Source organism: Ranitomeya variabilis, chromosome 5 (genome assembly GCF_051348905.1).
Source record: "Ranitomeya variabilis isolate aRanVar5 chromosome 5, aRanVar5.hap1, whole genome shotgun sequence".
In the NCBI taxonomy this organism is placed as follows: domain Eukaryota; kingdom Metazoa; phylum Chordata; class Amphibia; order Anura; family Dendrobatidae; genus Ranitomeya; species Ranitomeya variabilis.
The window spans coordinates 616998814-617013483 of record NC_135236.1 but is presented as its reverse complement, the minus strand read 5'-3'; the positions used below and the strand labels follow the sequence as shown (position 1 = coordinate 617013483).

The following is a 14670-nucleotide window of genomic DNA, read 5'->3' as shown; positions in this document are numbered from 1 at the left end:
ATGCTGATGCTATGTTCTCTTGCCATTGAGAACATGACACATGTCCTTTTCTTAACAATCCTTCCAAGGCTGTGGCTATCCCAGTTGCTTGTGCACCTTTTTCTACCTAATTTTTGCCTTCCACTCAACTTTCCATTAATATGCTTGGATACAGCACTGTGTGAACAGCCAGCTTCTTTAGCAATGACCTTTTGTGGCTTACCCTCCTTGCAGCGGGCATCAATGACTGCCTTCTGGACATCTGTCAAGTCAGCAGTCTTCCCCATGATTGTGGAGCTACTGAAACAGACTAAGGGACCATTTTTTAAAACTTAGGAAGCCTTTGCAGGTTTTTTTGTTAATTATTCTAATTTACTATAATGACTTTTGGGTTTTCATTGGCTGTAAGCCATAATCACAGCTCACAGTAGATAAATGTTTGAAATGATGACATCAGTTTTATGTAATAGGTCATTTTATTATAAGCCCATTTGATTTAATACACAGAACAATTTCGTGAGAGATATTAATCTTCAGATTTAAACCATTTTGTCAGATACATGGTAATAATGAAAGCCATGAGAGACTTATTCATTCTCTTTGCATCATGAGCAAGTGAAATTTTACATGCCAGGTCTTGTGCTTGATAATTAGGTCGAGGTCGTGATTCATTTTTCAATGTCTGCTCCTCCTTCACATTATTTTTTATAGACTCACAATGCCTAAGTCTAATTGGGACACTCAGTTAGAAAAGGCTTTTTTGGGGTTAATAATGTAACCTTTTGAGATGGAAATAGCTTGGAGTCCTAATTCTACACGCACCGGTGATTGCTATTTCTACTATAGTATTATTTTGTATTGAGTCGTCGACTTCATTGAAAAATAGAAAGCAAATTTGTAACCTAAATGCAGATATTTCTTATGAACACATACAGGTTCTTCTCACTAAATTAGAATATCATCAAAAAGTTAATTTATTTCAGTTGTTCAACACAAAAAGTGAAACTCAGATATCATATAGAGTCATTACAGTCCAGATGTACACTTATGTCCATATGCGTGTACAGGCTAATGTGTATGGGGGCCTTTGACAATTGATTATCGTCGGAGGATTTAGAATATCTGATTTCAGACTGCCAATCCTTTTGTTTTCATAGACATATGCCACCATGTCTGGTTGTGGCTCTTAAAGAACTCAGTTGAGCAAGTGCTCCGGTATATGGAAGAACTAGACGAAACGACTAGCGGCCATACAATCGACCAAACCAATGTTCGGCCCTAGATGGATGTCGGCCGAACAGTGGTTTGGTCAAATGTTTGGCCATTAGTCGTTTCGTCCTAGATGGTGTATGGGGGCTTTACATTCTACATTCAGTAACAACTTTGACCCTGAGGGAACTAGGAAGGGTACTGTTTTCTCTAAATTGGGTGCTCTGGAAAAGAAGGTGTTAAAACAACCTTTTATAGATTGTAGTAATCCTATCAACAGCCCTGACAGCAGAGTTTAGAACTTTTAACTCTATCTTTTCTAGTTTTCAAAGTTTAGATGAAACAGTGGGGATAGGTCTCTCCTATCAGCCCTCACGCTTCGATCATGGCGGTCCAATGCTTTACTATGGCAGCCAGGGACCTAACCAAGTCTACAATTAGGCAAACCCTATAGTTTGTCAGCCAGTTCCCCATTCCAATACTATATCTTTCAATGATTTATCTAATCAATCACATGATCACTGTAGAAGTGTCTTAAAGGCGGACAAAAAAAGTTTAACGAAGAATAAAAAAAAATCTTACTCAAAAATCTTTAAACAAATTTTAAAATAGTTCACTATAAAAAACAGATATATGCCACTGCCACAATCATAATGTAATGCAAAATAAAATTACAATTTCTTATTTGACTGCAAGGCTGATGAAGAGAATGAAGAGTATTTGTAAAACGAGCTACATTACAAAGTTGCTTGTCTTTACAAGAATTTCAATTTTATCTATTTGTGAGTGTGAGAAAGTCACTTTAACATGACATTTTAACCTCACAGTGAAAAACCAAACACTCCTCACCAGAAAAATTTAATAAAAAATAATAAACTTTATGTAGCACCAGACCCCAACCCCAATAGTACCATTGAAAATACCACTCATTCTGTATCACATATGCTTGATCACACCTATATCAATGAAAAAAAAATAAAAAATTGTGTGTCTTGAAAAGTGACAATGAAAAATAAATATTTTTTGGTCATTAAGATGTAAAAGATGTGTGGGTAAAGGGGTTTTACTCTATTTTGAAAGTTACTTTGTATCAAATCCATGTTTGGTAGTTAATATAAAAGTAAACCTGCACTCACCTCCCGGATCGGTGATGATTCTCCTCACTGGCCACCGTGTCTCCTGACGTAAACAATGTCACCTGATGGCTGCAGCCTTCACATTCCATGTAAACAGGAGTTTCCTGTTCTGATGAAATGCAAAGATTGCAACTCTCACAGCTGCTGGGCAGTAATGTGACATTGTATATGCAGGAGACTGGTGGGGGATATTGGGCCCAGAGAAGTCGGGCAGCGTTGGTCCAGTACATGAGTACACTTTGGGATCATACACCAAAACGTTTAAAGTGAAAATCTTTTGAGCTACCACCCCCACCCAGCCTTTGTAACCCCCGAGTTACCGTGGTCAGCAAGTAACCACTGTGGAATATAAGGAATCTGACAGAGAGAGCCCTCACTTTGTCACCTAATTAGACCCACCACAATGCAATTGTGAGGTGCCGACTGGGTGCCATGGCAACACAAGCTTAATAATTAGTCATGAGTGAACGGGCTCAGATAAGGTGTTATCCAAACATGCTCCTGCGCTATCCGAGTGTCTTCGGCGTGCTCGAATAATATGTTCGAGTCCCCGTTGCTGTTCGACAGCCACAACACATGCCTAACAAACAGGGAATCCCTACAAGTGTTGTGATTGTCAAACAGCCGCGAGAACTCGAATATATTATTCGAGCACGCCGAAGACACTCGGTTAGCACCCGATCATGCTCAGATAACACCTTACTGATCACTATTAAAGGGAATCTGTCACCCCAAAATTGGCCTATAAACTAAGGCCACCGCCATCAGGGGCTTATCTACAGCACTCTGTAATGCTGTAGATAAGCCCCCGATGTAACCTGAAAGATAAGAAAAAGAGGTTAGATTATACTCACCCAGGGGCGGTCCTGGTTCATTTCAGGTCCAATGGGCGTTGCGATCCGGAGCCTCCCATCTTCATACAATGTCGTCCTCTTCTTGTCTTCCTGCCGCGGCTCTGGCGCAGGCATACTTTATCTGCTCTGTTGAGGGCAGAGAAAAGTACTGCAGTGCACAGGCGCTGGGCCTCTCTGACCTTTCCCGGGAGACAAAGTACGCCTGCGCAGGAGCCACGATAGGAAGAAAAGAAGAGGACAACATCGTATGAAGATGGGAGGCGCCGGACCAGGACCCGCACTGTACCGGGACCGCCCCTGGGTGAGTATAATCTAACTTGTTTTTCCTATCTTTCAGGATACATCAGGGGCTTATCTACAGAATTACAGAATGCTGTAGATAAGCCCCTGATGTCGGTGGCCGCAGTTTATAGGCCAATTTTGGAGTGACAGATTCCCTTTAATAATGTCTTCTGGGTCTGCCAAATTCAGAAGCATAATATATCATGCCACATGTGGGGTAGAATAGGCTACCAGCCAGTATTATACCGACCGGCAAAGATAGTACTCTGAACTACAAGTAGTGCAGTGTATTAGAAAAGAAATAAACAGATTGCAGGTACAGATCTCTTGTGGGACTAAAAAAAAATCTAAATAGTTTTTTTAGTTTAAAAATAATCCCTTTTTAATGAATAAAAAATTGTATATTTTTGGGGAAAAAAACTATAAAAATACTCCTGCATGGAGAGTAGTGTAAAAAAAAACAGACCCAGAATCGTTGGTTTTTTTTTACTCTTGCCTCAAAAATATTTACACAAAATGTGATCAAAAACTAAAATGCATCTAAAAACATAGTAGCAATAAAACTACTGCTTGTTCAGCAAAAAACAAGCCCAAAGGCCCAGTTCACACGTTCAGTATTTGGTCAGTATTTCACATCAGTACTTATAAGCCAAAACCAGGGGTGGGTGATAAATGCAAAATACTTTTCCTGTGATTGTTCTTCTGATTTTGGCTTATAAATACTAATCAAATACTGAATGTGTGAACGTGGCCTTAGGTAGCTTTGTAAATTGCAAAGTGAAATCAAACTATAACTCTAATAAAAATATGGTGACCCAAAAAAATAGAAAAAAAGTCATGTCAATTGCATCTCTATAATTATATTGACCAGTAGAATTCTGTTAGTTTGTCAAGTATACAGCACAGAGAATGATGCAAAAAACAAACAATTTAAGATTTTTTAAATCATCCATACTCCCAAAAATGGAATAAAAAGTAATAAAAAATTCATAAGTACCCCAGAATAATAATAAAAATTCCAGCTTGTCTCTGTACCCCCCCAAAAAAACAAGACATTGGTTAATGTTTGTCTGAATTCTGTTTTTATAGTGTGAACAGGGCCTTAGTAACTGCACTGCAAGATAGAACTGACAGCCTATAAATCCAGTAAAATGAACCATAAGGCTAGGTTCACATTGCGTTAGGGCAATCCGTTTAGCGCTAGCGCTAGCGGATTGCGCTAACGCAATGTTTATTTAGGGGCCGTGTTAGGGGTCACGTTAACGTCCCCACTCTCGCAGATCCCCGATCTGCGAGAGCGGGGAACGGACCTCGGGCGCGCCGCGGACGCTGCAAGCAGCGTCCGAGGCGCGTCACAGAAGAACGGCACATCACTAGCGCGAGCCGAAAAAGGCACGCGTTAGTGATGCGCTGCAGGAGAAATTTACATTGCTGTCAATGGGCACGCTAACGGACCCGTTGCACGGCGTTAATTGCGACATTTTCGCCGTGCAACGCTGTCCGTTAGCGTGCACACATTAACGCAATGTGAACCCAGCCTTAGGCCGGTTTCACACGTCAGTGGCTCCGGTACGTGAGGTGACAGTTTCCTCACGTACCGGAGACACTGACACACGTAGACCCATAAAAATCAATGCATCTGTTCAGATGTCATTGATTTTTTGCGGACCGTGTCTCCGTGTGCCAAACACGGAGACATGTCAGTGTTCGTGGGAGCGCACGTATTACACGGACCCAATAGAGTCAATGGGTCCGTGTAAAACACGGACCTCACACGGACATTCTCCGTCTGGGGTCCGTGTGCGTGCAGGAGACAGCGCTACAGTAAGCGCTGTCCCCCCCACATGGTGCTGAAGCCGCGATTCATATGTTCCCTGCCGCAGCGTTTGCTGCAGAGAAAATATGAATAATAGTGTTTAAAATAAAGATCTATGTGTCCGCCGCCCTCCCACCCCCTGTGCGCCCCCCCGCTGGTCAGAAAATACTTACCCGGGTCCCCCGTCGGCTGTCGCTCCTTCCTGGTCTGGCCGCGGCTTACTGTATGCGGTCACGTGGGGCCGATCATTTACAATCATGAATAGTCGGCTCCGCCCCTATGGGAGGTGGAGCCACATATTCATGACTGTAAATGATCGGGCCCACGTGACCGCATACACTAGAAGCCGCGGCCAGACCAGGAAGGAGCGACAGCCGACGGGGGACCCGGGTAAGTATTTTCTGACCAGCGGGGGGGCGCACAGGGGGTGGGAGGGCGGCGGACACATAGATCTTTATTTTAAACACTATTATTCATATTTTCTCTGCAGCAAACACTGCTGCAGGGAACATATGAATCGCGGCTTCAGCATGATGCAGAGTGGGTACCACACGCTCCGTGTGGTACCCACTCGCCATACGGGCGGCACACGTGTGCCGCACGTATGGCCTCCGTGAGTTCCCAGGCACACGGACACGGATAACTCCGGTACCGATTTATTCCGGTACCGGAATTATCTGGACGTGTGGGACAGCCCTAAGACAGACCTCCCCACCAGAAAAAAATATAGAATATTATTTTCATTAATAAACATACTCTACATTACATCCCACAACATAATCATAGACTTGGAAAAAAAACAAACAAATATGGCGCAGAGTCCAGCTGTATCCCTCACAACTGCTTATAGATGAACTTACCGGTAAGCCAAGTTCTCACTCTCTTTCTGTAAGAGATCTCCGATGGATTCTGGAAGATAAAATGGCACACCAATAAACTGTAGCAAATAGGTATATTATGTTTTTTTCCCGTATACAGTAGTTTAGGGCATAGAAGTGCTGAAGAATTCAACAAAAATCAGAATTCTGGAAAAATCTACATTACCCCGCATGCGAAATATTTGTCATTAATGGTATATACACTGCTCAAAAAAATAAAGGGAACACTTAAACAACAGAATATAACTCCAAGTAAATCAAACTTCTGTGAAATCAAACTGTCCACTTAGGAAGCAACACTGTTTGACAATCAATTTCACATGCTGTTGTGAAAATGGAATTAATAACAGATCGAAATTATTGGCAATTATCAAGACACACTCAATAAAGGAGTGATTCTGCACGTGGGGACTACAGACCACATCTCAGTACCAATGCTTTCTGGCTGATGTTTTGGTCACTTTTGAATGTTGGTTGTGCTTTCACACTTGTGGTAGCATGAGAAGGACTCTACAACCCACACAAGTGGCTCAGGTAGTGCAGCTCATCCAGGATGGCATATCAATGCGAGCTGTAGCAAGAAGGTTTGCTGTGTCTGTCAGCGTAGTGTCCAGAGGCTGGAGGCACTAACAGGACAGGCCAGTACACCAGGAAATGTGGAGGGGGCCATTGGAGGGCAACCAGCAGGATCGCTACCTCAGCCTTTGTGCAAGGAGGAACAGGAGGAGCACTGCCAGAGCCCTGCAAAATGACCTCCAGCAGGCCAAAAATGTGCATGTGTCTGCACAAACGGTTAGAAACCGACTCCATGAGGATGGTCTGAGTGCCCGACATCCACAGATGGGGGTTGTGCTCACAGTCCAACACCATGCAAATTTGATTTTCCACTTTCATTTTGAGCATCATTCCAAATCCAGACCTCCATGGAATATTCATTTTGATTTACATTGATGATTTTTATGTTTTATTGTTCTCAACACGTTCCACTATGTAATGAATAAAGATTTGCAACTGAAATATTTCATTCAGTGATATCTAGGATGTGGGATTTTAGTTTTCTCTTTATTTTTTTGAGCAGTGTGTAATATCTATCCATCCATCTATACACTTATATCTCATGATTACCAACGGTATAACATAAAGAGAAGCCGTCATTGTCATTTTTACTTAATAAATCAAATAAAAAATTACCTATCTAGGAAAAGTAATCCTCTTTAAAACAATCATTTACCAATAAGCCAACTCTAAGGGTATGTGCACACGTTGCGGATTTGCCTGCGGATTCGCAGCAGTTTTCCATCCGGTTTACAGTACCATGTAAACCTATGGAAAACAAAATCCGCAGAATTTTTACTGTCAAGCTGACAGTCGGCTCAGTGAAGCTGCAGCACGCCGTCTCCCAGAATTAAATTGTACTCGCATCTGAAAGAAGCTCTGACCGCTGGGTTAGAGCAAAGTCAGCAGCATGATCAGGCCATGTGATCACATTGCTGACGTCACTCGCCGACGCGGAGACCATTGGTGGTAAGTGTTTCACGTTAGTGGAGCTGAAGACACCGAAGATTGTGGGGTATTTACTGACATTGAGGAGGGATTACTGGTATTACTGTGTGTATGCGGGTATTTACTGCCGTGGGGAGGTATTACTGCGTAGGGGATGTATTTACTGTGTATATTGGGGTGTTTACTGTGTGGAGGGTATTAGTGTGTGTGGATGTATTTACTGTGTGGGGTATTTACTGTGTGTATTGGGGGTATTTTCTGTGTGTGTGTGTGTGTGGTATTTACTGTGTGTATGAAGGTATTTACTGCCATCAGGGAGGTATTTACTGTGTGTATGGGGGGTATTTACTGCCATGGGGGTTATTTACTGTATGGGGGGTATTTACTGTGTGTGTGAGTGGGTGTATTTACTGTGTAGGGGAGCTATTGATTGTGTGGGGTAATTTACAGTGTGTGTGGGGGAGGTGTTTACTGTGGGGGTGTCTTTGTCTGTGTAACGGGGGATGATTTGAGAACACAAATTTGGAGAGCAAAGAAGGGACAGGAGCAGGCACAATATGTGAGCGGGAGAAATTTGAAGACAAAATATGAAGAGGAAGGGGTGAGATGAGGGGCATATATGGGGGGATGGGAGCAGACACAGTATGGTGAGTGGGGGTATGGGTGCACAAAATATGTACAAGATGAAGAAGAAACGAGAGAGAACTACTCCAGCGACAACATCATCTATGAGGTACCTGGATGTAATTTTTTTGTGATACTAATTCTCATATTTTTATTTATGTTAGGAGATATTAAAGGGGTTGTCCAAGTTTGTGATGAGTCATTCTATGTGAGTGCAGACTTCTGTATTCTCACAGTGTACAGCACGCTGTCAGGATTTTCCAGTGTCGGCTATTTGTATACATGCGGTCACATGCCGACTATACATGCGTCTGCTCACTCAATGGAAATTAATTGAGTGAGGCTGGACACGTCTAGTCTAAATGTGGCCAGAAGTATACAATTCGCATACTTGTGATAGGGAGAATCCTAAAAGTGTCCAGTTCATGCGCTGTGAGAATTCAGAAGCTGCAGCCACCTATAGTGACTGAAGACTCATCTCAAACCTTTTCATGCACCCTTTAATTGCCCTGTAACCAATCCTAACAGTGTGTAATATCCCCACTGGCAGGATTCCCAGCAGTCATCACATGGCCGCTTCACTCATGTGATTTTCATACTTACGCTGTTAGGTGGCAACGAGCTTCTCTTCTGCTTCTCTCAGTTGTTCACTGAACACTGAAGTGGGAAGAGCAGCTCGATGAGATGTAACTAAGTGTGCAAATCACATATGTGCTTGGGGGGCGCCAAACTGAATTCTTGCCCCAGGTGCCAGAAAACCTAGACACACCTCTCATGGAGGGCAACACATCAATTTTTATGGAGTACGGATACATTGTGTGACTGCAGACTTATCAAACTGTGCCCTGCGGGGATTTACTGGTTTCTGACCTGGAACCAGAGGGTATGCATCATACATACTCCCGACCAGGGCTGTCAATACACTAGTCCAGTGGGCGTGGCCGACTAGAGGGCGCTGCCTTGCTCCAAACAAGCATATGGAAGCGAGGCCGCGCCCACTGGCCGGGAGTATGTATAACTTATACATACCCTCCGATCCCGACTCAGAAACTTGCGAATCCCCCCAGCTCACAGTGCGTGCAGTGGGGGGATTCATAAGTTTGCAGTCACACAAAGTGACTGCAGATTTATCGATCTGAACTGGACAACCCCTTTAAGCTTCTTCTACAATGATAGCATTATCAGATTTGCACTGCCCTTATTGTCTGGTATTGACCATGCAGTTACTGTTGCATTCTTTATATACTGTCCTATCAAAATATAATATTTAAATTGAATCTCTCAGCAGGTTGTTGTTATGTAATCTAAGAGCAGCATTATGTAGGGGCAGAGACCCTGATTCCAGCAATGTGTCACTTACCACACTGTTTGGTATAGTTTGAATAGAATCCCTGTTTTCTCTATTGGAGATGTAGCTGTGGTCAGAATGCTGAGCAGTGTATAACCCGCTCATACCCCTGATAAGCAGCTGCCTGTGTACACTGTGCATTGTCAACTAGCTGTCAATCAGTTGTGTGGGGCTCCACAGATTAGCCTGAAAGGCCTGCATGCGAGGCCAGGAGGAGGCTAGTGATGGCCTCCTGCTGATAAAACACTCACATTGAAACTACAACACACAGCCTTATAAGTGACACATACCCTGAATTAGTGTATTTTGCTGTATATTATGCTACTCTCAGATTAAATAGCAAAAATCTGCTGTCAGATCACCTTTACCCTATACTGTAAATGCTGATATACCAGAATTGCCATTTTTTGGTTGCACACCTCTTCTCAAAAATGCAATAAAAAGACTTCAAAACATTGTGTCCAAAAATGTAATAAAATCTGCAGCTTATCATGCAAAAAATAAGCCCTCACACAACTCTATTGATTGAAAACTGTAAAAGTTACAAGTGTCAGAAAATGGGGACACAAATTGGAGACAGATTTTTTTGTAACCACTAATACATATGCAGCGGGTGAAATAAGTATTAAACACATCACCAATTTTCTAAATAAATACATTTGTAAAGGTGCTATTGACATGCAATTCTAACCAGATGTCGGTAACAACCAATGCAGTCCAACCAGGCAAATAACTCAAACCATAGCTGTCCATAAATTAAGGTATGTGTAATAAAGACAAAAAGTATTGAACACATGAAGAAAGAGGTGCAAAAAGCCACGTATAATCATGACACCAGCTAAAATCTGTCAGTAATTAGAGTGCAATCCTGCCACTTACTGAAAAATAATATCTGCTGGTTCAACTGATGGCCTATAAAAAGGTGTCTCATTACCAAGGTGCCACACAAGAAACATCTCATGATGATGGGTAAAACAAATGAGTTGTCTCAAGACCTTTACAATCTTATTGTGGGAAACCATACTGATGGAATTGGTTATAGAAGGATTTTGAACTACTGAATGTTCCAGTGAGCACTGTTAGTGACATAATCCAAAAGTGGAAAGAACATAATTTTAACATGAGCCAGCCATGACCAGGTGCTTTACGCAAGATTTCAGACAGAGGAGTAAAAATAATTAACAGAAGAGTTGCCCAAGAGTCAAGGGCCACCTGTAGAGTGTGAGGGGGTGTCCCCCTCAATAAGACTTTGAGGTAAGTAACCAAGAACTGATGTTTGATTATGTTGTTTTTGTATATTTGATATAAAGTGTATATTTAATCCTTTTGGCCGTTTTGTGTTCGGTTTTCTTGAGGCATCGCCTCATGGCTGTCCCTGGGGATTGGGGAGGTCTGTCAACTAGGGGAACAATTACAGAACGTAGGGATATAGGTTACACATCACTCAGGGGAGTAAATAGCTAGCACGTGGGTTATAGCTCAAAAGTTGGGAGGGGTAGAGCAGTTAGGAGGAAAAGCACATCCCGTTTTGAGACAGTGTGCGTCAGTGGGTAGAGTGTGGAGAGAAGATGGAGAAAGCAGAACACAGGTTTAGTGTGTGTGGAATTACAAGGCTCAGCATGTAAGAAGACAGTTACAGAGGCGGCAAGACAGCACAGACATTTGGGGACTGCTGCATCAAGAAAAGCTTAGAAGTCTGGGAAACGCGTGGTCCAGCGGAAAAGGAGGACCTTAGGAAGAAGGTAGCGTCCTGCTGTGAGCACTAAAACAGGAAGCTTAGTCTCAACGAGCGGCCCTTGGGATTGTCTTAGCTAAAGACTCCGGGTATCAGGACCAGTACGTAAAGTGTGGACCTGAAGAAATCTACCCCTAAGACAACGCAGGCAGTCAGAACATCTCCCCATGTTCCTTGAGGTACCTAATGCCGGAAACAGCACTCAGACTGTAGGTCTCAGAATGGAGCCGGTGTATTGTGCTGTAGGTCTCAGAATGGAGCCGGTGTATTGTGCTGTAGGTCTCAGAATGGAGCCGGTGTATTGTGTGGAAGATGAAGAAGGAGAAAGTACAACCTGTTGTTCCCTGTTTACTAGATTGGCTGAATAGAAAATGGACACTGTTTTCAAGATTTGGTCTGGATTATTGAATACGGCAGTGAACGGTACGGCACTAAGTGCAACCGAACTGGTGAAGGAGCAAGGTACAATGCCGCACTCACCGCCCATCAACACTAAATTTCCTGCAGCTGGCCCCAATGTGAAAATGGTGGACCACTCACATTGCTCAGTTTAAAAGAGAGCTTGAAAAAGTAATGCACGTGACCTTCATGGCCTCAGGAGCATACATACAGCCGGGGCAGCTGCACAGGGGCCCGGAGGGGACGGAGCCCGATCAGCTAAGGAGGGCGAGACACTATTGCTTAGTGGCTTATGTAAATACCACCCAATAGCCACTAAAAGGAGTCTGGAGAGAGCCCCTTATCCAGTTACAGGGCAGTGAGCAGACTTTTATACATCACCAATAAAAAAAAACAAAAAAAACTATTCAAAGTCAAAACAGTAAGGGAACCTGTCACCAGAAAAAGTAACCTGCAAATATGGGGTTACTCTGCAGGATAATAGTGTTATTCGCAGAACGCTGCAGGAAGACAATATGTACTTTATTCAGCAGCGTTTGGTGGTACCAGTTCTGTCTCCACTCTGAGTATACACAGAGGCAGCTGTAACTGCGCCCCCGACTCTGACTGACCGGCGGTCACAATGTAGAGCCAGGGTCAGTCAGGGCCGGGGACGCGGTTACAGCCGCCGCTCTCTATATTCAGAGCAATGACTGAACCAATGACTAAAACCGGAACGCTGCCGGGAGGAATAAAGTACATTTTCTCCCTGCATGGTGTTCGGCTAAGTGCCGGCATCGGGCAGGTTAATAACACTGTTAACCTGCAGATTGACCCCGTATCTGCGGGTTAATAGCATTTTACTAGAGGCAGGTTCCCTTTAATAACGGCAGTGGATATAGTGTCTGTATGACAGAACGGATCAGAATAGTGAATACTGCATTTTCTTCTTTTTTTTTTGAACACTATCATTCCACAAATAAACATACATAAACATGATCATGTCGACTACATCATTAATAATAATTATTTATTTTTATTTCTATAGTGCCAACATATTCCACAGCACTTTACATCATTGACTTGCATTGGTCAGTGTGCTGTCTGTATGGCATGCTTTTTGCCTATGGGTGTATAATGTGCTAGTCTTTTTTTTTTTTAATTCCTCATGATCTGTAAGCAATGTATTGTATGGTGGTGTGTACTATGCACAATAATAATGTGTGAATGGGTGTCTGCATATTTCATTATATTGTGCTTCATATACTTGTTAGGGCTCGCTCACACTGCAGTTTATTCTATGAGAGAATCGGGCCGAGTATGCCAATGACACTGTCACGAGTTTGAGCACACTGTCATCTGAGTGTGATCCGATTCTCTTGCATGATAGAATCGCGGCACAGGTGCAGAGAAGACGGAAAACATAATTTCTCCATCTTCTCCATTGACTCTGTGCGTGTGTATCAGACTGCACACTAAAAAAATCCTAAATCTGTGTGTGTTATATGGGGGGGTGGCTTGATGGGGGGGCAGACACAAATTCTGCACAGGAGCCCTGCACTGTCAGTCTCCGCCCGTGCATGACCTGTATGCATGCTCACCACACAAGACTCCTTAGTTGCCTTGGCTGTGTGTTTCAGTTCATTGTCATACTGGAAGACCCAGCAACGACCCATTTTTGCAATGATATTACTGAGGGAAGGCGGTTGTTGGCCAAAATCTTGTGATACGTGACCTCATCCATCCTCCCTTCAATACAGTGCTGACTATATGACCTTCTCTCATGCCTCCTCTGGATCAGCAGTTTTCCATGCGGTGTACAGTACCATGTAAACCTATGAAAAACCAAATCCGCTGTGCACATGCTGCGGAAAATTCCACACAGAAACGCAGTGGATTATTTTCTGCAGCATGTCAATTCTCTGTGCGGAATCTGAGGAGTTTTACACCTATTCCATTATAGGAATCCGCAGGTTTAAAAACCCAGGCGAAATCCACACAAAATCTGCAGAAAACCCGCAGGTAGAACGCAGGTCATTTTACCTGCGGATTCTGCAGAATCAGTGTTGAAAAATCCGCAACGGAATCCACAACGTGTGCACAAACCCTTAAAGAAAAATGAACAGGTCTTTGAGAGCCAGAATCCTTGCTGGTTGATAGGTGATCAAAGACTTAGTTCATCCAATAAAATGCATTTTAATTATGTAAATATCATACAAAAATAAAAATGTCATGGTAGCTGGAGGAAGAGGAGAAAAAAGTCCAAAAATGAAATGAAACCTTTGTGGGAAGGACTTAAGTAACACCCCATTGTAGAACAATACTAAGCACTGACATCACCCTCAATATACCTAGCCTTCCTTTAACAAGTGTTTGGTGGATACTAAGCGCCTCTTGTATTGACATCACTTTCTATCATCATCAGGCTGTAATTTTGCACCATGTTTTCTTCCATGGAGCAATCTTATAAATCCTCCTTGTCCTCTTGAGCTGCAGTCACCGTGCTCCAGATACTTGGAAGGGTATCTTTTTTAATCCATGTACCTTCTCCAAGTGCGTCATATGTGACCCCAAACACATGGCCTGGTGAGTTTAATTGCTGGTGCGAATATGCTGTGGACGCTCCTTACGTCTGCACATGGAAGGCTTAACACATAAGAAGTTCTGACAGATCTGAAGTGACATGCAATAGCGTAGCACTCACTACTCAATGCTCACACATATATACTGCACATATTTATATACATATATTTATTAATGTGTGCATATATGTATAAAGTCTTAGAAGAAAACACATTATGATAAATATATGAAAGTGTTTTACAAAACTTTGGACATATACTGTATGTACCTATATATAGGCAATAATATACGGGGAAGAAAACATTCAGCTATATACATAAACTTATCAAGTGAGTTTTCTTATCA

General features: G+C 42.7%; 1 protein-coding gene across 2 annotated transcripts in view; it reads right to left on the bottom strand.

The window, feature by feature from the left end:
- LOC143776592 (F-box/LRR-repeat protein 21-like) overlaps positions 1-14670 on the bottom strand; it is a 46304-nt gene that overhangs the window by 29304 nt on the left and 2330 nt on the right. Inside the window, exon 2 of one of the 2 annotated variants that reach the window (XM_077266099.1) lies at positions 6137-6185. In XM_077266099.1, the coding sequence (XP_077122214.1) occupies positions 6137-6185 (49 nt within the window). Of the gene's footprint in view, positions 1-2324; positions 2353-6136; positions 6186-14670 lie in introns of those variants that run through there. The other variant, XM_077266100.1, reaches the window with a different exon arrangement.